Source organism: Netta rufina, assembly GCF_964035555.1.
Source record: "Netta rufina genome assembly, chromosome: 3".
In the NCBI taxonomy this organism is placed as follows: domain Eukaryota; kingdom Metazoa; phylum Chordata; class Aves; order Anseriformes; family Anatidae; genus Netta; species Netta rufina.
In genome coordinates, this window is record NC_140125.1 from 31,791,728 (window position 1) to 31,814,369 (window position 22,642).

Here is a 22,642-nt window from a genome sequence, read left to right on the forward strand (position 1 = left end):
GGGATTTCTGTTAGCAGGTACTTCCAAACAAAACTGTTTTTGCATTCTTCCTATTATCAGTCTATTTATTGAAAAAGAATCTTCGGTGGCATCAAGGCATGTTGTTTTGAGCAAGTACCTCTGCTGAATACAGTTAAAGTCTCAGAGCAGATTTGTCACCGACAAATTGTAACTGGATCGCATCAGTGAATACTTCCCTTAGCTCTACGGTAAGATCCATGAAATGTTCATTCTCCCCTCTGTGCACACCCATTTCCAGATGTGGAGTTTTCGATTTCTACATGCACTGCTTTAAGTAGGTCAGTGTCTAGGTTTGGTTTGGCACTAGCTGTACCCTTGAAGCATGCTCTACCAAAATGCCCCAAAGCCCTGAAGTGTAGTGATTTCCCTATCAGCTTTGTGAAAGATCAGTGTGAGGAAAACTGCCTGGAGAAAGTGTGATGTTTCACGTGCTTTCAGTTCAAAGATCACTCGAAATGCTTACTTCTGTACCAATTATATTATTGCAAAAGCTTTAATACTTGAAACCAAAAAATGCACAGGCTTTGATTTCTTTTACTCTTTTTATTCAATAGGTTGCTACTGGAAGCTGCCACTATTAAACATTTTGGTATTGCAATCGATATTACTTCAGTAAGAGCTCACCAAATCCAGCAACAGGTGGGAGGGGGAACTTGGATTGCAGATTATGTTCCTTGTGAGGGGGTGTAAGTCTGTGATGAGGCAGCAAGGCAAAAAAATGAAAACGATCTCCCATTTTCTTAGGGTTCATCAACATATCATAGCTGTGGAGTAACTGCTCCCGAGTTGCTGAGTCGCGTGAATTCTGCAAGAGCACCTACAACAAAAAGGTAGGTTGTAGCCCTTCCTGCGTTCCTACAAATTCCCTGGTACCTGCAATCTCTCATTGAATCCTTTCTTTTATGGAAGTATAGCAGCACCAGTGTTCAGTAAAACTCATGAGCTTGCTGGCAGAACTCACACATTAATCCACGTAGCCAACTTTTGCATTAAGTACTCCTAAACATAGTATGATCAATTCACTTTGAGGGATCCAGAGTAACTTATGTCTAGGAGAAGCAACTCTTTCTTAGACCTACAAGTAGTTTTAAACAGAAATCTGATTTTAAAAGAAGCTCTTTTTCTGCTTAAGAGCATTGCTTGTGCATTAGGAGTGTGTTATGTACCTATAAACACTGTTTGTACCTGCATTCGGAGGTCAACACCCATGTTCTTTAAAAACTCCCGTTGTTTTATGGGGCCCAATGTGGCTATTTTTCCCTGTGCCATTTTTCGAAGATAGCTGAAATCAACATCTGCTGTCAGGTCTGCTGTACCTGGAGCTTTCAGCACATCGTGGAGTTTGTGATTCCGGAAACCCTGAAAAATTGGAAGATTACACTCAGCTGTACTCCTACCGGGTCTAGCAAAGCTGTAAATGCAGCAAGGGCTCAAAGTTCTTCTTCCCATATGATAGAAACCCCTGCAGGTACTGATTAAATGAAAGATCAGTTACTCACTTTCATGGTTGCAGTGTAATACTGTTGCTTTTGTGATTACGTCCATCCAAGACCTTTCTTGTACAGGAACTTAACGATCCAAGTGAGAAGGTAACTGAGTGTTTTAGCACAGTACTTCAGGGAAAATGCCTTACCCGGAAAGTGTCAGTTTTGGTTCCATCGTGACCATAATCAGCAATCAGTGCGGCTCCGCCATCCTTTTCGATGCGACTGGCAAGCCTCTGAATGAGGACACCGGCCTCGGGACATACTTCCACGTGATCTCTCGTTTCCTCAGGCTAGTGCAGAGTTCAAACATCAAAACACCTGTATTAGCAAACAGGTACAGGGCAAGAACTTTTCACACTTGACTTCTTGGAACTGTTGTCATTATTTGGGTGTGGAGGTCCAGGGGTATACTCCAGGCTACCTATTGCTCAAGCTAGTTTTTGATAATGGCCACTTCCAATTAGTGCTTTCAGAGTTCTCTCTTTCCTTCATCTTTTGTACAGCCCAGAGACAACTGGAATGAGTTTTTATAGGTAAGTGAGAATACCTACATTACTGTGGTAATGAAAGAATTAAAATAGCACTTCTTCCATGCATACACTTCAAAAAAGCCTTTCTGTATAAAATCTTGTAGGTGGTTTAAATCTCTATTACTTCATTTTATAAATTTAAGAATCCAGTGAACTTCAGAAGGAAAAGAAAGTTTTAGACGCTTGCCATTACAGATAAGTATAGCACCTGTACTCAGTGACTGTGTACGCAACAGGTTGAGAACCTGGCTTAGGCAGGGCTGGTATTGAGATGGTGAGGTGACACCTGCAGCACAGAACTCTTTGCTGCTTGCTGCCTCTCTGAAGTGTCTGCTTAAGCCCTGATTTTGCCAAATTTGATGTACAAGTTTATTTTTGTGCTATATATTCACAGTACACAAGGTTGAATTGCTGGTGGAAGTTTTGTAAAATACAAACTGGAACTGTTTACTTGTTAATAGATAGAAAAGCCTCCTCTTTCTGTCCATGTAACTGACAGGTAGTACGTGACTTGAAAGAGTAATGATTAAGTTATGAACGCTGACTGGTATAATCTTACCTGAATAAAGTTTTCTGTTGCAGGGGTACTGGATGGTGACAGGACAAATCGGAGCTGGTCAGGAGCCTCTGGATCTATATCAACCAACACCTCACGCCAGCCTTTCTCTGTTCTCTGTTTAGTAAGCCCAGAGTACTCATTTTACACTCTTAGAAGGTACACAGAATCTTACTTGATTGGACTAACATGCTACGCGTTTTCTCAAGTTTTAAGCACATAATGTGCTATTAACAATAATTCATTACTATTTAATTCCAGAAACTGCCTTAGAAATGCTTGCGGTAGAAATGGGTCCGAAGATCTAATAAGTACAGGTTTAATTAAATGGAATAAATGATGCTGTTGAGAAGAATGCTGCCTCTTCTAGCGACAGTGCACTGGTTAACTTACCAAAACAATTCTATCAGTAACTTTTCATAAAGTTACTGAAATTGAATGAAATTCAATTAATGAAATTCAATTAATGAAATTGAAGTGGAAAGGTTCTTCTGAACCATATCTAGACTTCATTTTGCTATTCACATTGCTGTTCAAATGAAAGCCATTCAGTGCACTGTCTTTGTTGGCAGTGACACATAGAATAATGTTGGAATTGGAGCCTTATTAATGTAGCGTAAGAAAATAGAGGAAAAAAAAAGTTTACATATGGAAGTAAAAACAAGTCTTTAGGTTTCTAAAAGGCTTTTGCATTCAAGAACAATTAACATAAGGCTTGGTTCAGCTCTTATTTGTCCAAGCTTAGTTACAAACATTTTATCACCATAGTCCATGCATGTGTTCCCTTTGGCACCATAATTCTGTTCTTCAGCAGAGGCCTTTAAGTTGATGGTCACATTTATGGTATTCCTCTTGCTATACCTGAAACTTATGTATTGGCAGGGCATCCAGAAACTCATGTGCTACGTAAAAGCTGTAACCTGTGGGAAGGTTAAAATAAATGCATTACCATACCAATGCTTCCATAGCAGTTTCCAGCAGAAAATTTAAATGTTTTTTATAACTTGTAGTGCGTTAAACTAGTTAATGTCATTGGGAAATTGCTATTATTCCCAGCTTGGAGACATTAAAGGGAACACTTGAGGAGCTAGCTACAGCTTCCAGTGCATGATTTTTTTTAGATCTGTATCTCAACATTAGCTCCTCAGTCATTATTTAGACAAAACCACTGAATGGTGTCCCATGCAAAGAAAATAAGAATCAAACTACGTGAAACTGGATAGCTATCCCAAAAGGAAGTTATGATTCTCAGTTATAAGAATCTGAGTCAAGATCTCATCTCAGACTCATACATGAAGTAGGACTGTATATGTAAAACTACTTTTCTATACAGTATGAAGGCTGGTGTGATGTCCCCAGTTATTAAACACTGCAAATGGAGGGAGGATGCTATTGCTGTAACAAGATGTTCAAGCTGCTTACCTTGTGGTACATCTTGAATGCCTCTGTACCAGTAAATTGGAATTCCAGTCTTGCTGATGCCTTTCATATAAGCAGCTTCGTCCTCAGAGTTTGACTGCACCTTCCCTCCTGTCAGCATCTGTGCTTGGGTCTCACTGAGTTTGGGACTCACTTCTACCAGGTGAATGGACACGTCACATTTACTAAGTAAAGAGGCAAGCTGCTTGAAGACCTACAAAGGCAGATGAGTTCTATTAGTCAATCACAGGCTGCATGTATGTCTTAAAGGTCTATAAATGTCTATTAGGTACAGTCAGGGGCTCCATGTATGTCTCAAATTAACCTTTAATCACATTATATTTAAGATGGAAGATTGTTAGCTCTCATCAGTAAAATACTCTCAGGAGAAAGGACTGTGTTTTGCTCTTCCCGAAGGAGAATGGGAATTTGTTAGTTTTAATAAAAGCTGCTATGCTTCTAATAGAAGTTGGAGAACTACTACATATATAGCAATAAGGACATAGAATGCTAGTTAGTAGCTTGAACGTGAGTAGCTCTTCTAGCAGCTGCAGAGGAGCTAACAGGGAGAAAAACGGTTCAGTTTGTTTAAACAGCATAAACAAAAGCTGCTCACTATTGCTTAGTTCACTACGGTTATTTGGGCTTTTTCATTAGCATACGTAAATGAAACAAAGCTTTTGAAGTACTAAATCCCCTTAGCAGTTTGGTTTTTGAATTAGTAGTATTATAATTATCAGACAGCCCTGCACCAGTGCTAGGACAGGAAGGGTTAACTCAGAAGCAGCAAGCTCCTGAAAGCCTCAGAGAGCTGAATTCAACTTCACTCCTGTGCTCATGGCCTCCCTGCTCCGTGCTGTTGCTTGCACTAAGGCCTCCCAATTAGGCACAGCAGCACCCTCCTAGATGGTGTTCCAGTTTGGAAGAGATCTTTCCATAAATGAATAATCTGTGCTGGAGCTTTCCTGCCCTCCCTTTCTATCAAGAGGCGATTGCAGCGTTACAGGTGCCTGTGCAGCACACGGAGGCCAGCCCACGTTCTCCTGCCACTAAAGCAATGCCGTCTCTTCACCAAGTCCCACTAGGGAATGTTACACCCCCCCATAGCAAAACCTTACTTCAGATATCAGCGTAGCTACGCAATAAAATAAAGCCAGAAACGAGCGGAATAACCTTTATTTCCACCTACCCGCAGGATATCGTCGGTGAGCGCGCCCGTCCCCGGTCCCAGCTCCACCAGCTGCATGGCTGCGGGCCTGCCGGCGGCCATCCACTCGCTGAGGCACCAGAGCCCCACCACCTGCCAGGGACACGGCGCCGCTCTCAGTCTCAGCCGCAGCCGCAGCCCGCCCCGTCCCCGGCTCGGCCGGGCTGTGCCGGCTGCCGGCGGGCGCTCACCTCTCCCGGCAGCTGGCTGACCTCGGGCGCCGTGACGAAGTCCCCGCCGACGCCGCCTCGCCGCGTGTAGTAGCCCTGCGGGGGGAGGCGGTGAGCGCCGCGCGGCCGGCACCGGCACCGGGACCGGCACCGGGGCCAGACCCGGGGGGGCTCGCGGAGCCCCGGCCCCGCCGCACCTGGCCGGGGTTGGTGAGCGCCTCCCGCATGTACTCGGCCACCGTCAGCGGCCCGGTGGCCCGCAGCTTCAGCAGCAGGTGCCGCAGCACCCCGCCGCCGCCCCCCGAGCACGGCCGCGCCCCCGAGCCCGAGCCCGAGCCCGAGCCCGATCCTGGGGGACCGAGCGCGGCGGCGCTGCCCCGGCGGCGGCCGCCGAGCCGCAGAGCCGCGGGCAGCAGCAGGCGGCGCGGCCACAGCGGCGCCATGGCGGGGAGGGGCCGCGCACGGCCCCGCGGCGCGCCGGGAGCAGGCAGCGCGTCTGCGCCGGGCGGGGGGCGGGCGGCGAGGCGGCCATGGCGGCGCTGAGGGGACGGCGGTGGCCGGGCGAGGGGCGGGCGGGCGACGGCGACGAGTGGAGCGAGGAGGACGGGGATGGCGACGGGGATGGGGATAGAGGCGGCGGGGACGGCTTCACGCTGGACGAGGTGCTGCGGCTCGGCGGCACCAAGGTGAGGGGCGCGGCGGGGAGCGGGAGCACGTGGCGGCCGGTAACGGCTGCCCCCGGGGTAACGGCCGCGCGTGTCCCCGCAGCAAGATTTCCTCATGCTGTGCGCCCTGGACGAGGAGGAGGAGGAGATGGTGGACGGCGGCAGGAAGGGCGCCATCGATGACCTGGAGGAAGGGGAGCTGGAGGCCTTCGTCAGCTCGCTGGGGCTCGGCAGGTTCGCGGAGAGCTGCATGCAGGAGGATGATGAGGAGGAGGATGGTGGTGAGGAGAAGGGGAAGCCGCCCAAGAAGGAGAAAGGGAAGAAGGAGAGCGCCCCGGCTTTGCAAGGGGGGAAAAAGGAAAAAAAAGGCAAAGAGCAAGTGAGCGGCAAGAAGGAGAGCAAGAAGAAGAAAGCTGGTGGGGTCCCAGCGCAGCAGCTCTCGGCACAGAAGGAGAGGCCAGAGGAGGATTTTGAGTTTCACGCCAGGCAGGTGATACTGATCAAGCCAGGAGGCAAGTGGTATGACCTGGAATACACCAGCGAGTTCTCCTCTGAGCCACAGGACCAGGCGCTTCTGTCCAAGTATAAGGCCTTGGCCCAGAAGCTGTACCAGCACGAGACAGACCTGTACAAGAGCAAGACAGATTATCAGAAGGGGGCCTCTTCGGCGTGGATGAAAACTGTGGTGTCATCGGGTACCTTAGCCGACAGGATGGCAGCCATGACCCTGCTCATCCAGGACAGCGCTGTCCACAGCCTGCAGTTTGTTGAGAACTTGGTGAACCTCGTCAAGAAAAAGGGTGGCAGGCAGCAGAGCCTCATGGCTTTGGATACTTTCAGGGAGCTTCTCCTTTCAGATCTTTTACCAGACAATCGAAAACTGTGGTCCTTCTCGCAGCGTCCTTTTAACAACATAGAGAAGATGTCAAGTGGCAACAGGGATTCAAGAGACAGGAGGCTGATACTGTGGTACTTCGAGCATCAGCTGAAACTGCAGGTGGCAGAATTTGTGCAAACCTTAGAAACCCTGAGTCACGACTCTGTGACAGCAACCAAAGCGCGAGCGCTGGCAGCTGCCCATGAGCTGCTCTGCAACAAGCCTGAGCAGGAGAAATTTCTGCTCGTTCAGCTGGTAAATAAACTGGGAGACCCGCAGAACAAAATAGCCACCAAAGCCTCGTATCTCTTAGAGACGTTGCTTTACAAGCATCCAAATATGAAAGGAGTGGTGTGCAGTGAGATGGAGAGGCTGTTGTACCGCTCAAACATCAGCGTGAAAACTCAGTACTATGCCATGTGCTTTCTGAACCAGATGGTCCTCAGTCATGAAGAAGTGCCGCTGGCTAACAAGCTGATAACTTTGTATTTCTCCTTCTTTCGGAACTGCATTAAGAAAAAAGATGTTGAATCCAAAATGCTCAGCGCTCTTCTTAGCGGGGTGAACAGAGCTTACCCTTACGCTGAGACTGGTGATGAGAAAGTGAAGGAGCAAATGAACACCTTGTTTAAAGTTCTGCATCTCGTCAACTTCAGCACCAGCATCCAGGCCCTGATGCTGCTGTTTCAGGTCATGGACTCCCAGCAGACTGTGTCGGACAGGTACTACGCAGCACTATACAAGTGAGTGGCACGTTTGGATTTCTGGTCTAAATTTAATTTTATGAAGTAGTCGCTGATAATTCGAAGTGATTTTAACTTGTAGAAATGTGTACTTGGCTTTTAGGATCTTGCAAGTTTTGTGTCTTGCTGGCTAGATGTTTCTGATGTTTTCTGTGAGCTAGAAGAAAATATATGGGGTTTCTTTTACTTAACAGGGGGATAAAACATGGCAGTGGTAGTTCCTAGGAACATGCCTGAAGGATTTTATGCTTTGTGCTGTTTTCTGGTAGTATGCTTTAATTCCAGATATATTTTGAAACTAAATTATAATTGCTTCTTCTAAAATCACTTGTACAGGTAGTGTGTTTTAGCTATGTAATAGCCTACAATCCTGTTTTTTTTAATGAAAATCCTTTTTTCATGAAAAAATGCAAGGTCAGCAAAATCCTTAGGTGATTTAATTTGTTAAGTTAGGAAACCTTGGGCTGTAAAACTATCACTTTCTTCTGTCCTGGTTGATTTTTTAGACTCTTCATAGGATCCTTGCAGGCTTCTGCTTAATTGCTGGTGATTTTAGAAAGGGAGCTCAGGTTCTCCCAGGACATGCAATGCATTTAGCGGCCTTCCCGAGCCAGGTGGCCTGGAAAAAAGTAGAATAGAAAATGCACTTGCTAACACAGATACCTGGACTCATTGTGAAGCTTGCTGATTGCTAACCATTTTCTTTCTACTTTTTGAACATCTGAATAGATCACCTTCTCACTTTATACATCTTCAATTTTTAAACTTTTCTGTTGAGCTCTGTTTCTCTAGTATTTTTTTTTTCATTTACTGCTAGCTGTATTCATAATATATGATATACTGAAGATTAAAAATATTACTCAGCCATTGATGTTTTGGGCTTGGTCATAATGGTTTGGAGTATTGGCGAGCAAGCTGGAAGTGGTCTTCTAGATACCAGTCTGAAAAATGTACCTAATTATTGTTGACAGCAATTACTGTTCTATGTGCATCTTGACAATTAACAGTATTTTCTCCTGCGTTTTCTACAGGAAGCTTCTAGATCCTGGTTTAGCAGCCTGCTCAAAGCCATCCATGTTTCTTAACCTTGTCTATAAGTCTCTGAAGGCAGATGTAGTATTACGGCGGGTGAAGGCCTTTGTGAAGAGGTTACTTCAAGTTGCTTGCGGGCAAACGCCACCCTTCATTTGTGGAACCCTCTACCTTCTGTCCGAGCTTCTGAAAGTAAAACCAGGACTAAGGGTCCAGTTACAGGATCACATGGTACAGCATTTCTTTATTTCGTTGGGCTTTTACTAAGAGCTAATTTCATGAACGCCTTTCCCTAACCTGTTTCCCTTTGCAAGTAATTCCTCCTTTACTGGAAGGACTGCCTTTCTAAACAGAATTTTTATCAGAGTTTACTAACATTTGGTTACCTTATGGGAGAAAGTACTTGAACAATCATAATTACGTTAAGAATCTGTATAGATGTAAACATTCTAGCAAGTCTTACGTCCTTCTTTTATGGAGAGAGGATTATTTTGCTAAATGCCGTATAAGCAAGCAGGTAAACATTCCTGCCCAAAAAGCTTTTTCCAAACATGTCCTTCTTTGTGACTGTAGAGTTCAGTTTTAAGTCTTGTAAATATCAAGGCCAAAAGTCTGTGTTGCTGAAATACTGGCCATTGTTTGTCTGTGTTTTTGTGAGCAGCTACTTTAGAAATACATGCATCTTTCTAACAAATCAGAATAAAACTGGAAAGGAGAAGGTGTTCACAAACTTTTTTTTTTTAATTTATTTAGGAGTCTGATGAAGAAGAGTGTTTTAAGGATCAGGAAGACGATGAAGAGAATGAGGAAAAATTTGTAGATGCAGACAAAGAAGTAGAAAAGGAAGAGGGGAGTACAGCAGAAAATTCTGGTAAACCAGACAATTCGAGCTCAGCAGCTTCATGGGTGCATCATGTGAATATGAGAGGTAAATTAGCAAGAAACTATAATGCATGCAAGGCCTAACTTCAGTAACATGTTGACCAAGAGTTTTTTGTAAAATTGATTTAAACATTGTTTTATTTTTTTTAAATGTAAGTTTGATTCAAAGCAATCAGAATCATTTTTCTGTTTTTCCGAAGAGACTGTGTTAATCTCCTAGCTATTTTCTCTGTACGTAGTTCACTGTGCTCGTGCCTAAGTAGTAAACAGATTGGGGATTTCTTGCTTCTAAATTGAAACACCTACAGAGCGACATAGCCAGTGTTACGATGAGTAACTGCACCTTCACTTGAAGCTTGCTAAAACAAGTTGTCTAGCTCTGAGCCTGCTTCTAGCTTTTTTCTTTCCTGATGACCTTTTCATAGCAACGTAGAACCATCTAGGTTGGAAAGGCCCTTCAAGACATCAAGTCCAACCATCAACCTGACCTACCGAGTCCCATCACCAAGCCATGTCCCTTAGTGCCATGTCTCTTAAATACTTCCAGGGGTGAGGACTCCACCACCTTCCTGGGCAGCCCTTCCAATGCTTGACCATCCTCACTGTGAAGAAATTCTTCCTAATGTCCAATCTGATACGACTTAAAGCCGTTTCTTCACATCCCATCACTTGTCACCTGAGAAAAGAGACCAACACCCTTCTTGTTGCAGGCTCCTTTCAGGCAGTTGTAGAGAGCAACGAGGTCTCCCCTCAGCCACCTCCTCTCCAGACTGAACAGCCCTGGCTCGTTTAGCCGCTCCTCATAACACTTGTTTTTTGGTTCTTTTTTCAGCTTTGTTGCTCTTCTCTCTACATGCTCAAGCAACTCAATATTCGTGTAGTGAGGGGCCCAAAACTGACCAGTATTCAAGATGCAGTCTTACTGGTGCTGTGTACAAGGGGACAATCACTTCCTTTTTGGAGCAGAGCAGGGCTTTTCAGGGGATTCCTTGGAAGCAAATCCTTTGAACTCTCCTGTGTCCTGATCGTAGTCTGGGCTGCTGAATATAATCCTGTCTTGCTACTGTACAAATCTGTGGCCTGTCCAGCTAAGAATGACGGGCAGCATTGCTGTCATGGTGAAATGAAAATAATACTCTCATAAAGTTGCTTGAGGAAATTTAAGTCTTTTTTTCGTCTCCTTTGCCCCCTAGGCAGGAAGAATGGGGTTTCATATGATCCTTTGCACCGAAGTCCTCTCTACTGTGGTGCTGAAAGTACAAGCCTTTGGGAACTGAAGAAGGTAAAGCATTCTTGTGTTGGTACTCTAAAGTGTTTCTTAGTATGGCTCTTGCTTCGGGAGAAGAAAATTAACTTGGTTATTTTTGCAGTAGCTACCTGGGTAATGTGACAAAGGTTAAAGGACACATTGTTCAGCTCTAAACTTGTTTATGCTACGTTCAGTGCTGATAGTCCAGAGGAGGGAATAGTAACTTTTAGGTGGAGATTTGAACTGTAATAATTTATTTTTTTTGACTTTTGGATCTTAGTTTTTATTAACAAAACTTTCTAGCATTGCATTAAATAAAACTATAGTTGATCCTCATTGTATTTAGTTAATGTAAGTAGAAGGTTAGAACTTGATGTTTCTCAGTTGTTCAAGGGCAGAGCACATCGGCCTTCTGCTACTCATGCAGGTCTGTGTTTTATTTGGTGAGTTGCAGAGCGGTGTTAAAACGTAGTGTCAGGAGTCTGATATGACAGCGTGAATGATGTTCGCATTTATTTTTGGACTAGAAATAAACAAATGATTTGTGTTTTTCAGCTTTCCGAACACTACCATCCATCTGTGGCTCTGTTTGCAAAAACAATTCTAGAAGTAAGTCTTTATCAGTCTCTAGCTTTGAACTTTGATTTTTTTGTTAGCTGTCCTTTACCATTAAAAAAAAAAACACATCGTAAGGCCTCCTTGAACTCTGCAGGTAATTAGAAGTTCTGCAACACTGTGAGTAGCATACGCTCGAAAACAAAGCCTTTCATGGAATCAAAGCCTTTTTATCTAAAGCAGGCTGCTCACAGAAGTAATCAACTTGGTGAAAACATGGTATCACGTGATTCTTAAAGCTGGTTTAGAGTTTTTGTCTATCTGTTTAAAGTTCTGTTTTTTTTTTTTTTTTTTTTTTTTGAATGTGGGGAGCTCTGCTCTTGAATCAAATCCTTTTTAATTCTGCTGAATTGTGCACAATGCCTGCTTAGAATTTTTATATTCATTTGAATATATGATATTTAAATTACACTGAGTACTGACTTCCTGGCTGCAAGCTGTAAATCTTTTTGTCAATAAAAATGTTTTGTCTGTTAGTACAGTACATTGCAAGGTAGTTCATCACTGAAACAAAGCAAGAGAGATGCTTTTTGTAGAAAATACTGGTATTTCAAAAACAAAAAAGTATAAAGGCTGCAACCTTTCAGGCTTATATGATGAAATATCCCCCAAGTCCTTGTCTGTCGAATTGTGGTTTAATTATCTTGGTCTGTTTGAGTCCTCTAACTATGTTTTGTTGCTGTCTTTTGAAAATGAAGACTGTAACGATTTTTTCTCCTTTCAGGGAAATCACATTCAGTACTCCGGTGACCCTTTGCAGGATTTCACATTAATGAGATTCTTGGATCGTTTTGTGTACAGAAATCCCAAACCCAATAAAGGCAAAGGTAAACATTGCTATGTACATATTAGCATTTAATCTTGATTATTGACGATGAAACTTCTGTCAGACTGTCAAGTGCCAATTTGTGCTTGTCAAGAATTTGGAGTACACGTGGTGCAACAGAGGAATGGCGTCAGTCTTCAGGGCAGCATGAGAGATGTCTGCACCTTAGCAGAAAGAATCCCTTCCCTTGACGTGTTTGTTGGCATATCAGTCACTCCTCCCAGCTTTGTATCAGTTGTAATGAAGTGTTTTTTGTCCTGCTACAGAGAACACCAGCAGTGTGGTAATGCAGCGGAAGAAGAAGCAGTTTATGACAGATAGGCGAACTCTTGCAGGTAATCCAGCCACTTACCCTTTAAGATTATGAATAAGAAGTCATAATTTTATAGTTAAGAAATTCTTGACTGATTGTTGTGGGCATCCATCCTGTGTGCTGTCCATACCACTTCTGCTAGCAATAAAAGAAGAACAGATAGCAAGTTCTGTCCATCAAGAGTGGTATTTGATGTTCAGGATCAGGTCTAAACTTCATGTAAGGGTGCATGAAGTCTCCACAGCTGAAACTTTGGATCTATTAAATCATCTTGAGACAAAGGAACTGAGTTCCTTTTTCTAGCGAGGTGGGGGTTGGTCTGTTCTCCCACGTGCCTGGTGACAGGACGAGGGGGAATGGGCTTAAGTTGAGCCAGGGGAGTTTTAGGTTAGATGTTAGGAAGAACTTCTTCACTGAAAGGGTTGTGAGGCATTGGAACAGGCTGCCCAGGGAAGTGGTGGAGTCACCATCCCTGGAAGTCTTTAAAAGACGTTTAGATGTAGAGCTTAGGGATATGGTTTAGTGGGGACTGTTAGTGTTAGGTCAGAGGTTGGACTCGATGATCTTGAGGTCTCTTCCAACCTAGAAATTCTGTGATTCTGTGATTCCTTCAGTCATTATCTTTGAGTAGGAAAGCAGTTTTTCTTCTACTGTACTTTCACTTGACTTTACACGTCAAAGCTTGCTAATACCTTTCTTTTCCCTGTATTTTTTCCTTTAGTTGTCAATTACTTTCTATCAATATAATTCCTTTTTCTTAGGCATTGTTAAGGTCATACTTCCTCTTAGCCCTTAAAAATGTGTAACAGCAAAGGACAAAGCTACTGCAAACAGTGTGCCTTGCTATCACCTGCATATGCTTTCTGTATCTTCTCTCATGCCAGACTACCCTTCTCTGCATACCCTTGTATGAAAAAAGATAGTACACTCACTGGGTAGAGAGTAGATTTGCAATCTTATACGAAAAAATTAGAATATTGTGCTTATAGCTGGCAACAGCATTGGGGAAAAATGCTAAAAACCTTAGAGTTTGTTCCAGGTTATGGTATTTCTAGTTAGAAGGGCAATCTGTTAGGGTACTAACTTCAGAGATAGACGTATTTATAAAATACTAAGGTTTCTGTGCACAAACATGCCATTTTTATGTCTGGCATCCTAGTTTTACAAATAATCCTTTTTATTTTTTTTTAATACATAAAATAATGTAAAAATCTTTAAAATGTAAGCTTATCTAGTAGTTATTGCAGTAGTAGTATGTAGTTAATGTTTTTTTTTGTTTCCAAGTTATTGTGTAACCACATCCTGCTTAATAAAAGTGACTTAAAAATAAGAAAATTGATTTATAAAATGATGTAAATTTCATTAACCTCTTTCCTTAAATGATATGGATTCCTTCATGCAGTGCCACAGCTGCAGCTGTTGCTAGGATTAGCGTAAGGTAACTCTGGCAGTGTTATTTTGGTTAGAATCTTCCTGCCTCCTGAAAGAGGCTGGGTTTTGTCTAGGCGCAATTTTTACAGTAATTAAGAACTATTAGTTAAAAATCAGTGTAAAAACTCAGTGAAAGTTGCTGCTCGAGGACAGAGGGAGGTACCATCTTCTGTGCTGGAATCTAACATTTTCAGGGATGTGCTTCGTATCACTTCAGGTCTGTGGTGTTGTGCAGAGGTTTACTGCTACAGATTAGCTGATGTATCCATAATTGTGCATGGTTTTAGGGCTATCAAAGATTAAACTAAGAAGCTTTACCTACAGTGCATTTGAGGATACAGTTTGTTTATTGCATTCTTTAGTTTATTTTGAATTGAAGAAATTAAGTGATCATTTAGTACAGGTTTGAAGTGGTTTTGTGATGAAGTTGCTTTATTTAACAGATGACACTGGATATCAGTGTGCTTCTGTCTGTGCAATGGTGTTTCACCTTTCAAATGAATAACAATCATTTCAACTTGAAGTAATATCAATTCTTTTTGGCCTTTGCAGTCAACAGTAAAGAATTCCTTGCCAGAGATGAAAGCAAAATCCCAGTGGATGAAGTGTTCTTTCACAGGTAATGAAATATTTGAGAACATTCATTATAAGTTTTGTTTTTGAGTGCATTGCCTTCAAAAAAAAATTGCTTTTCATAAATATTCTGTAGTGTTCCAAGCGTTTGCAAATTTTGATTAATTTGAGTGACTTGTGATGACAGCACTTTCCTTAGAACATAATTTCAAAATTGGGCAAAAGGAAAGAATATTACTTATGAATGAAAGCAACCAGTCTACATATCAAATAAGTTGACATTATAATATAACTTAAACACTCGGTGATGGTGAATGTCTTGCGGGTTGCAATTCTTACGCATCAGAAGTAGATTTAAGAAAATGGAATATTTTTATTAATTGTTTATGTTACTAATATCAAAGCTTATTAAAATGGAACAGTGCGAAGAAAGTCAGAGGAGCTAATCTTCCGCATTTTTTTATGATTTTTTCTATATGGTTGGTTTTCCTTTCGGATCATTGTCTAAAAATGCAGCTATAATACTTAAGTTGAAGTGTGACACATTTGGCAAAAAGTAGTTCATATCTCCTTGGGAGATCAGTCTTTCTTTTCCCATCTTCCTTTTGCCCTTTTATGAATTCAGTATGTTCAGAATGATTTCTGTCACCTCTGTAAAATTCCTTGGTTTTAAACTTTACGGTAGTGGCTTACAGTTTAAAAAACAAAGAAAATACAAATCTCTGTTTTGGGATGAAGCAGTTAACTTACACTTTTTAGCTGGGGAAATACGCATGAAGCAATCTCCTGTTTTTTTTGTTGTTTTTTTTTTTTAAACTTGTCATAAAGATCATCTCTTGTGCCTTCGTGTTTGAGAGCAATTATGTTATTTCAGATTTTATACAAAGATTGACAATAAGAGAGAGAAACGAAATCATCAAGAGGATGAAGAAAGTGTGGAAGACGTAGATGATGATGAGTTTGAAAGAGCGTTGGGTAAGGTTACGGTTTTCCGTGAAGTAACTGTCCCAGTATTTTGTGCTTATATGAATTATTAATGTATCCTTCACTAGTTTATGTTGTATAAAAGAACCAAATACAATCATATGAAAGTAGAAGAAAACTATCTTTTCAATTCCTATTCTATGCTACTATAGTCAGCAGGTCATACTGTCCCCTCACGTGAGACAGGCCAGATGGATCACTGTCTTGTAGAAAGTTTCTCTCACTACTCCAGTAGTGTTCAGCTTGTTCAGCTCAGGCTGGAAGTTTTCAGAGTTTGAATATAAACTCGTAAATAGCAGTTTGTGCCCTTTTGTTCTTTTCCTAGTGTAACCTAAGCATTAAATAACATTTATAATTTTGTATAATGTTTTTTATAGAATTCAGAGCTCCCATACTGGGGGTATTCCTTAGTGACATGATTAATATGGTCCTAGTTATGAGAAGAACCTGTCACTAATTGTATTTACCATTTAATTGTTAGTATTTCTAATACATAAACTGTCTCTGAAAATTTTTGACATTAAATTGAGATGCTTAAATTAAAGGTAGTCTAATGTTAGATTTTACTCTCTGAATCAGAACATTTCTAATTTTTCAGATCTCATTTTTACCACTTTTTTTTTTTGAGAGCAATTTATTCCGAAGTGAATCTGATGATAGGAGCTTTTGCTCCCTGAAATCAGGGCCCTTTGTTATTGAAGCAGATGTTATTAACTAGTCAGGAAAATGACACCTAAAATAATGTATTTTGCATTGACTTCACGTTTTTGTTTTTTTTTTTTTGATATCTTTTAGTAAAAAGTTTTGTTTTCTTTGAATTTCCCCCCCCAGATACATTTGAAGCTGATGATAGTGCTGTTGATGTTAGCCAGGATGACCTTGATTTTGCTGGGTAAGACCTTGAGACAATTCTTTCATCTCTTGTTCTAATACCCATATAGAGTTTTACTTTGAGAAACTGGATAGAGGTTTTTCGGAAAGACTGCGCATATCACTTTGCAAAAAAAAAAAAAAAAAAAAAAGGCAATAGCAGTTGAATGCTGGGTAATCCTGCTTTTCTGCATCCCTCGGAATGGGGCATCATGATCCTGTGGTGCTTACAGTATGTTGGCTTGAAGTGTGAGACCTGTAGCATTTATCTATACAATGCGGTGACCCAGTAAGCAAAGTGCAGTCTTACTTGGTTTTCATCATCTCAGGTTTCTGTTTGAGAATTACCAAGTACAAAACAAAGCAGAATGAGGCATAATGGTACTACTCTAAGGATTGGTTGTAACTGGACCTAACTGAGTGATAAACTTTGTGGGATCCAGAATCACACAGCTCAGTTTTCAGGAGGTCAGCAGTTACATTACTGATTAAGTAGCCTCTTCTTTACTTAAACCATCTGCAATGCAACTTTAAAATCAGCACAGAAACTTTATTTTTCAAGACATTTTTGTGATCCAGACTAGTGTGTGTATTAAAAAAAATAGGAGACACAAAACAACCAAGCACCTAGTGTCTGAAGAGCAATGTTTACTTTCTGGGAAAAAAAGAATATAGGTGTTGTCCTCATTTAGAAATACCTGCGTGTTACGTGTTTTTTACAAAGACTTTGTGAAAAGGAGCAGAGACACATAAGGAAAAAATACTAAAGCTGACTTTTGTGTTTATTTTGGAATAGGATTCTCTCCAGAACTTAAAATGGTTTAGTTTTTAACAGTTCCATATGATGATGTTGAAAACATACCTGAGTGCATAATACGTTCACTAGCTCTCATCCTACATTTACTACTGTGATGCAGTGCAGCTGCAGTGATGTTTAAGTTTTCTAACAGTGTTTGCAGGTAGATAAATGTTATGTGGATGCAAACAGTATTTTGCCAGATGATTTGCTAAGCCTGTTACATATTTGTTTTAGTAACATAAAAAAGAAAAACACAGGCAGTAAGAAAAGCAAAAGAACTGAGGATTCTGGTGCTGACTGGGATGATTCTGATGATGAAGATGAATTCAGTGATCTGGATGATGAGGAGGTCTCCTTAGGAAGCATGGATGAAGAAGACTTTGAGAAGGATATGGATGAAGAGGGAGGTGTATTTATGGATGTGTCTGATGATGATGACAACCTAGGTAAAGTAACATTTAATACCAAAAACAAGAAGAAAAAGTTTTTAAAAGTACATTACCTGATATGTAATTATATACTTAAATTTAGTTACCTAGGTGGGAGGTTTGGCTTTTAAGAAGTGACCAGTCCTTCTCTGGACAATGTAGTATTTAGTCTTAAGAGAAATGACATTTCTTGCCACAGTCTCCTAGGTGAAAGTGGGCATTAGGCATCTGGGTTCAACAGTTTGCATACAAAAGATGCTTTCTTCATTCTGAAAAAAATGGCAGAACAAACGTAGCTTTATAAATAAATAACTGTATGCAAGATGCAAAAGTATTAAAATATTTAAAAGACAAAAATAATAAAAAATCTATTATTTCTGTAACAATAACTGATTGGTGCACCTTTATGGTTTTATTATCTTTTCAACTGAAAAGCAGTTTACTCAGAATGTGCTTTATGTGGCTGGAAAAGCACAGATTAATGGAGTATTTCAACTGATGACTTAAAGTCACAGGAAGATGATTGAAGGTAGAACCAGTAAACTGTTTATACAGCTGTTCACACCTTAATCTTTCATGAGATTGTTACTTCATTAGGCTTACCAAGCAGACATTCGAAGTTTACATAATGTTTTAGCCTTCATATTGTTATCTTACTATCATTTTTCCACAGCACAAATATTAAGGAAATAAGTTATGAGGAATGACACACCACTGAACAATTTTTAATTGATAATTCTGTCCACTGTGTTTTAAACTTACACATTTTTGAAATAAAGACTTGCACTAGACAAATATATCTAAATAGATATTTTATTGGGTAGTGTGCTTTAAATATCATGCATGAATTATGAGAATAAGGAATTGACTTTTTTTTTTAATTCCCTGACAGACCTTAAGAATGACAGCCAATCAAAGTCTGTCAGTAAAAAGACCAAGAGAAAGAAAGAGATAAATTCTGTGGGATTGCTTGAAGGTAAGGAAACGCTGCCATTATTTCCTTTTAAGAAGACTTAATGCAAATAAGTCTGAAAACTTTGGCTTCAGAGGTGTTTAATACAGTAGATTATCTACACTTTTGGATCTGGCTTCAGATTTGAATAAACTACAGATAAAAACAAATTTTTTCCTTTGTCCTCCAACCAGGGTGGCCTAATTCAGAATGACAATCTGCTCTTGAAGGATTGGGGATTGAAGGAGTTCTATTTGAAGGAAGGATGGAGTTTTTCTGGCAGTTACTCTAGCTTGTGGGGGTGCATTTGATACTGACACACATTGCATAGAATTGTGCTATTTAGTTCTGTTTGGAATTTTTTTTTTCTCCTTTTAAGGGGGTGGTGAGTAAAGCTTTCTAACATCCCTTTTAGGTGGTCTTATTAAACAATAGCAATAATTAAAAAAAACCACAAACATTTTGTTTAAGTATCATTGTAAATTTGAAATTCTGTCTCATACGAATCATACTTTTTGTTTGTAGGATCCAGCCGAGGAAAGAAGAGGAAACTCACAGATGCCAATATGCTGGCATCCGCAGAGGAGGCAAGTTTGATTAGTGCTTAAAAAAAAGTGATTAAGTGTTTTACATATTTCTTAATACTAAAATATAAAATTTGTCTTTTTAAAGTTTGGCTATCTGCTGGATGAAAATGCTGGGTCCAAGTTTGACAATATCGGATTGAATGCCATGGCTAACAGAGATAATGCAGGTAAGTACATGCTGTGAAGAGCAGATAGCTGTAAAGCTGCTACTTGTTTTCAGATTCTGTACTTAAAAAGACATACTTAACTGGGATACATACCAGGTCAGAGAGCACACAATAGGGACAGCAGCTCAAGATCAGTAAGATATGACTTAGTACTGAGCATCTGTCTTGACTGAAAAAAAAACTAATATTAACTGTGACTGCTGGAGTGAGTAAGGCTTCAGAAAAGAGAAGCAGGCTAGCATGTGCTCCTTTTACACTGTAAATAAGAAGTGGCAATATGCTGTTACTCATGCTTTCATGTGAATTCTGCTCTGATAAAGAGTATTCTGGCTCCTTGTCAAGGGAAGACATAGCACAAATATCTTTATTGGAAATATTTCCTTGCTAGATCGGTGAAGAAAAAGTAACTTTCTAGAAATAACTTCAAATTAATACAAATTAAATGTGTACTGCTTTCGGTCCTTTCTTTGTATAACCTTTGTAAAGGCATAAATGTAAACCTTTCTTTGTATAACCTGTACAAGTCTTTCTGGTGTCACCTGAAAAAGTATTAACAGCAGCATTCAAGCAGTGCATACTTCCACAGGAACATTAATAAAATACAAATCAATGGCAAGGGTGGTCTTAAACATGGAGATTTTGAGATGGTACATATTGTGAAATGGAAAAAAAAAATTCTCAGGTGTCAAATCCAGCAATTTGCACTTTATTAACATTTATAGATAAAGTAGTCAAGTTTTAAGTTCTACGTGATTTATCCATATTCCACATAATGTACAGAAGTATCCATCAGTTTCTCACTTCTCATCTTCCCTCTTACAGATGTCAAACAGATCAAGTGGGAAGTAGAGCGTGACAGGTGGCTCCACAACAGAGATGTGAAAAGCATCATCAAAAGGAAGAAACAGTTCAGGCACAAAGGGCTGAAAAAGAAGTACAAAGGCAAGAAATCAAAAAGGTGAACCAAACACCTTAATGTGGACATTTTTACAATAGCTGTTCTAAAATAATTATTTTTCTTATCCACCTGTTTTTCTTACTTTTAGTTTTTGTTGCTTAACCATGCCATTTGGTCATTCTCCTTTATGCCATGAATTCCAGCCCACTCATTTGATTTGTAATAAACTGAAAAGAAAGAAAATATTTGTTAGCTGTAAATTAGAACTGTATAAAGGTGAGCCACTTTATGGCTAGTTTGGTTGGGTGTATAGTCTTCCACTTCTGAGTAAGTCTTCCACCCATTCGACACTCCAGCCACACCTACACATTACAGTAAACACTTCTGCAATCTCTCCTGGGGTAGTTTTAAGCAGTAAGAAAATCTGTTTTACACATAAGATGCAACAGAAGCTTGAGCCATCTTTTCGAAGCAAACTACAAGCCTACCTTCCAGAATTGATGGAAACCTTTTCTGCATTGTGTATCTGAAATCTGACAAGAAAGATAAATCGGTTAATTTACACAGCATATTTCAAGACAAATAATTAAATGCACTATTTTTCTAATTACTTTTTTTTTTCTACATTTGTCCTAGCTCTTTGTTATAGCTGCCCTCAAATAATGTTATCTGATTTTTTTTTTTTTTAAATTGTATCACAACTATACTCAGGTTTCTCCTGTGTGTTTTCTAAGCTTCCTTGTACTGATGTCAACCAAATACAGGCTAGACTTGAAGATGAAGGATGCTCAAAGCAGACACTTAAAGGAATAGCAGGAACCGTACTTTCCCTATATGGCCTTAGGTGTTCACTGAATCCTCCTGCGAGTAGCTGCACCAACCCAACAGAAAACCATGAAATGACAGCTTTATGTCATGTGAATGATTTACAGCAGATCAGGGACAGATCATGAAAATGACAGCATATTAGCATGAAGTGCTGAAAGCCTCCTCCTGCGTACAGTCAGCTACTGGATGAGCTCAGCGCGCCCTGCAAAACTACACAATAAAGAAAAAGTAGAAGGACGCGTTGGAACTGGGATAGCGTAGTAAGAAGTGGGAGAAATGAGAAGCCGTGGAAGCTGAGACCAACTGGAACTTGAGCAGCTGAGACCATACCCCTGCCTGGCTGCTGGCAGGGGTAAGCTGGTGTCCCCAGGCCGGCCCGGCTGGCCCCAGGGCAGCAGGCGGACACTGCAGCGCGGATCCCCTCAGCCGGGAGCTGGCTCATTGCTGTGCTACCCCAGCGCCACGGCTGGAGCCTCAGAGGCTTCAGGGGCCGCAGCTGCCACCTGCAGGGGTACCCGGCGCCGCCCGACCCAGGGGCGAGCCCGGGGAGCCCCCGGGGCTGCGCGGCCGACACGGGAGCGAGCAGCGCCCGCCTCCCCTCATTGCTCGAGGCAGCGCTCTCGCTACGCACAGGCGCGGTGTTCAACCCCCCTGCCGCACCGGCTAAGCTCCGCTATGTTCTTTAAAAAATATAAAACCCCGCAGTTGGAACGAGCCCGGCGGCGCCGCGCCGCTCTCCCAAGCACCTCGCCCAGCCCCGAGCTGCTCCCCGGCCCCCCGCACCTCGGCTGCTGTCCATGGCGCGGTAGAGCAGGAGGACGCCGCCCAGCGCGGCCGCCTCCAGCGCCACCAGCCCCGCCAGCAGCCGCCGCCTCATGGCCGCCTCATGGCCGCCCGGCCGCCATCAACGGCCGCGCACGCCCGGCGCCGCCGCGCTCCTCCCCTGGGGGGCGGCCACGTAATGGCGGCCGCGCCCGCCCGCCTCACGGAGAGGGAAGGCGACGAGAGGGCGGCTGGGCAGTGCCTATCCGGGCCAAACCACGCTGGGCTGTGCCGAGCCGATCCGTGCCTTGCCAAGACACGCCATGCCCGGCTGTGCCAATATGTGTCAAACCGTGCTAGGCTGTGTCAACCCATGCTAAGCTGTGCCAAGCTGTGCCAAACAGTGCTGAGCCCTGCCGAGCCATACTGAACCATACCGAGCCAAACCATGCTGAGCCATGTCATGCTAAGCAGTGCTGAGCTGTGCTGGGCCATGCCAAACTGTGCCGAGACGTGCTGAACTGATCTGAGCCATGCCCAGTCGTGTTGTGTTGAGCTGTTCCAATCTGAGCTGCGTCAAAGGCCTTGCTGAAGTCTAGGTAGACCACATCGACAGGCTTTCCCTCATCTGCCAGCAGGGTCACCCAGTCAGGAGGAGATGAGGTTGGTCAGGCACTTGGCTTTCATGAACATAGTGGTCCCACATACATTGCGTGACTGCATTCAAGATGAACTATCCATCACCTTTCCTGGCAGCAAGGTCAGACTGAC

At 42.0% G+C, this 22,642-nt stretch overlaps 2 protein-coding genes across 2 annotated transcripts; one reads left to right on the top strand and one right to left on the bottom strand.

Annotated features, from left to right (window-relative positions):
* Positions 1-550: 550 nt before the first annotated feature.
* Positions 551-5,846, bottom strand: NDUFAF7 (NADH:ubiquinone oxidoreductase complex assembly factor 7). The gene is given in 9 exon segments (XM_084285417.1): positions 551-838; positions 1,207-1,380; positions 1,655-1,798; positions 2,598-2,711; positions 3,456-3,514; positions 4,017-4,227; positions 5,203-5,378; positions 5,381-5,486; positions 5,588-5,846. Coding segments are annotated over 9 exon segments (1,443 nt in total). The 5' UTR covers positions 5,834-5,846; the 3' UTR covers positions 551-625.
* A 136-nt stretch (positions 5,847-5,982) lies between these two features.
* On the top strand, positions 5,983-20,413 carry CEBPZ (CCAAT enhancer binding protein zeta). The gene is made up of 16 exons (XM_084283876.1): positions 5,983-6,076; positions 6,159-7,675; positions 8,707-8,938; positions 9,461-9,635; positions 10,783-10,871; positions 11,394-11,447; positions 12,178-12,280; positions 12,546-12,614; positions 14,576-14,642; positions 15,471-15,571; positions 16,412-16,472; positions 17,484-17,695; positions 18,570-18,653; positions 19,155-19,216; positions 19,302-19,383; positions 20,206-20,413. The coding sequence occupies exons 2-16, from the start codon at positions 6,171-6,173 to the stop codon at positions 20,343-20,345; spliced, it is 3,036 nt and encodes a 1,011-aa protein (XP_084140002.1). The 5' UTR covers positions 5,983-6,076; positions 6,159-6,170; the 3' UTR covers positions 20,346-20,413.
* Positions 20,414-22,642: the final 2,229 nt, after the last annotated feature.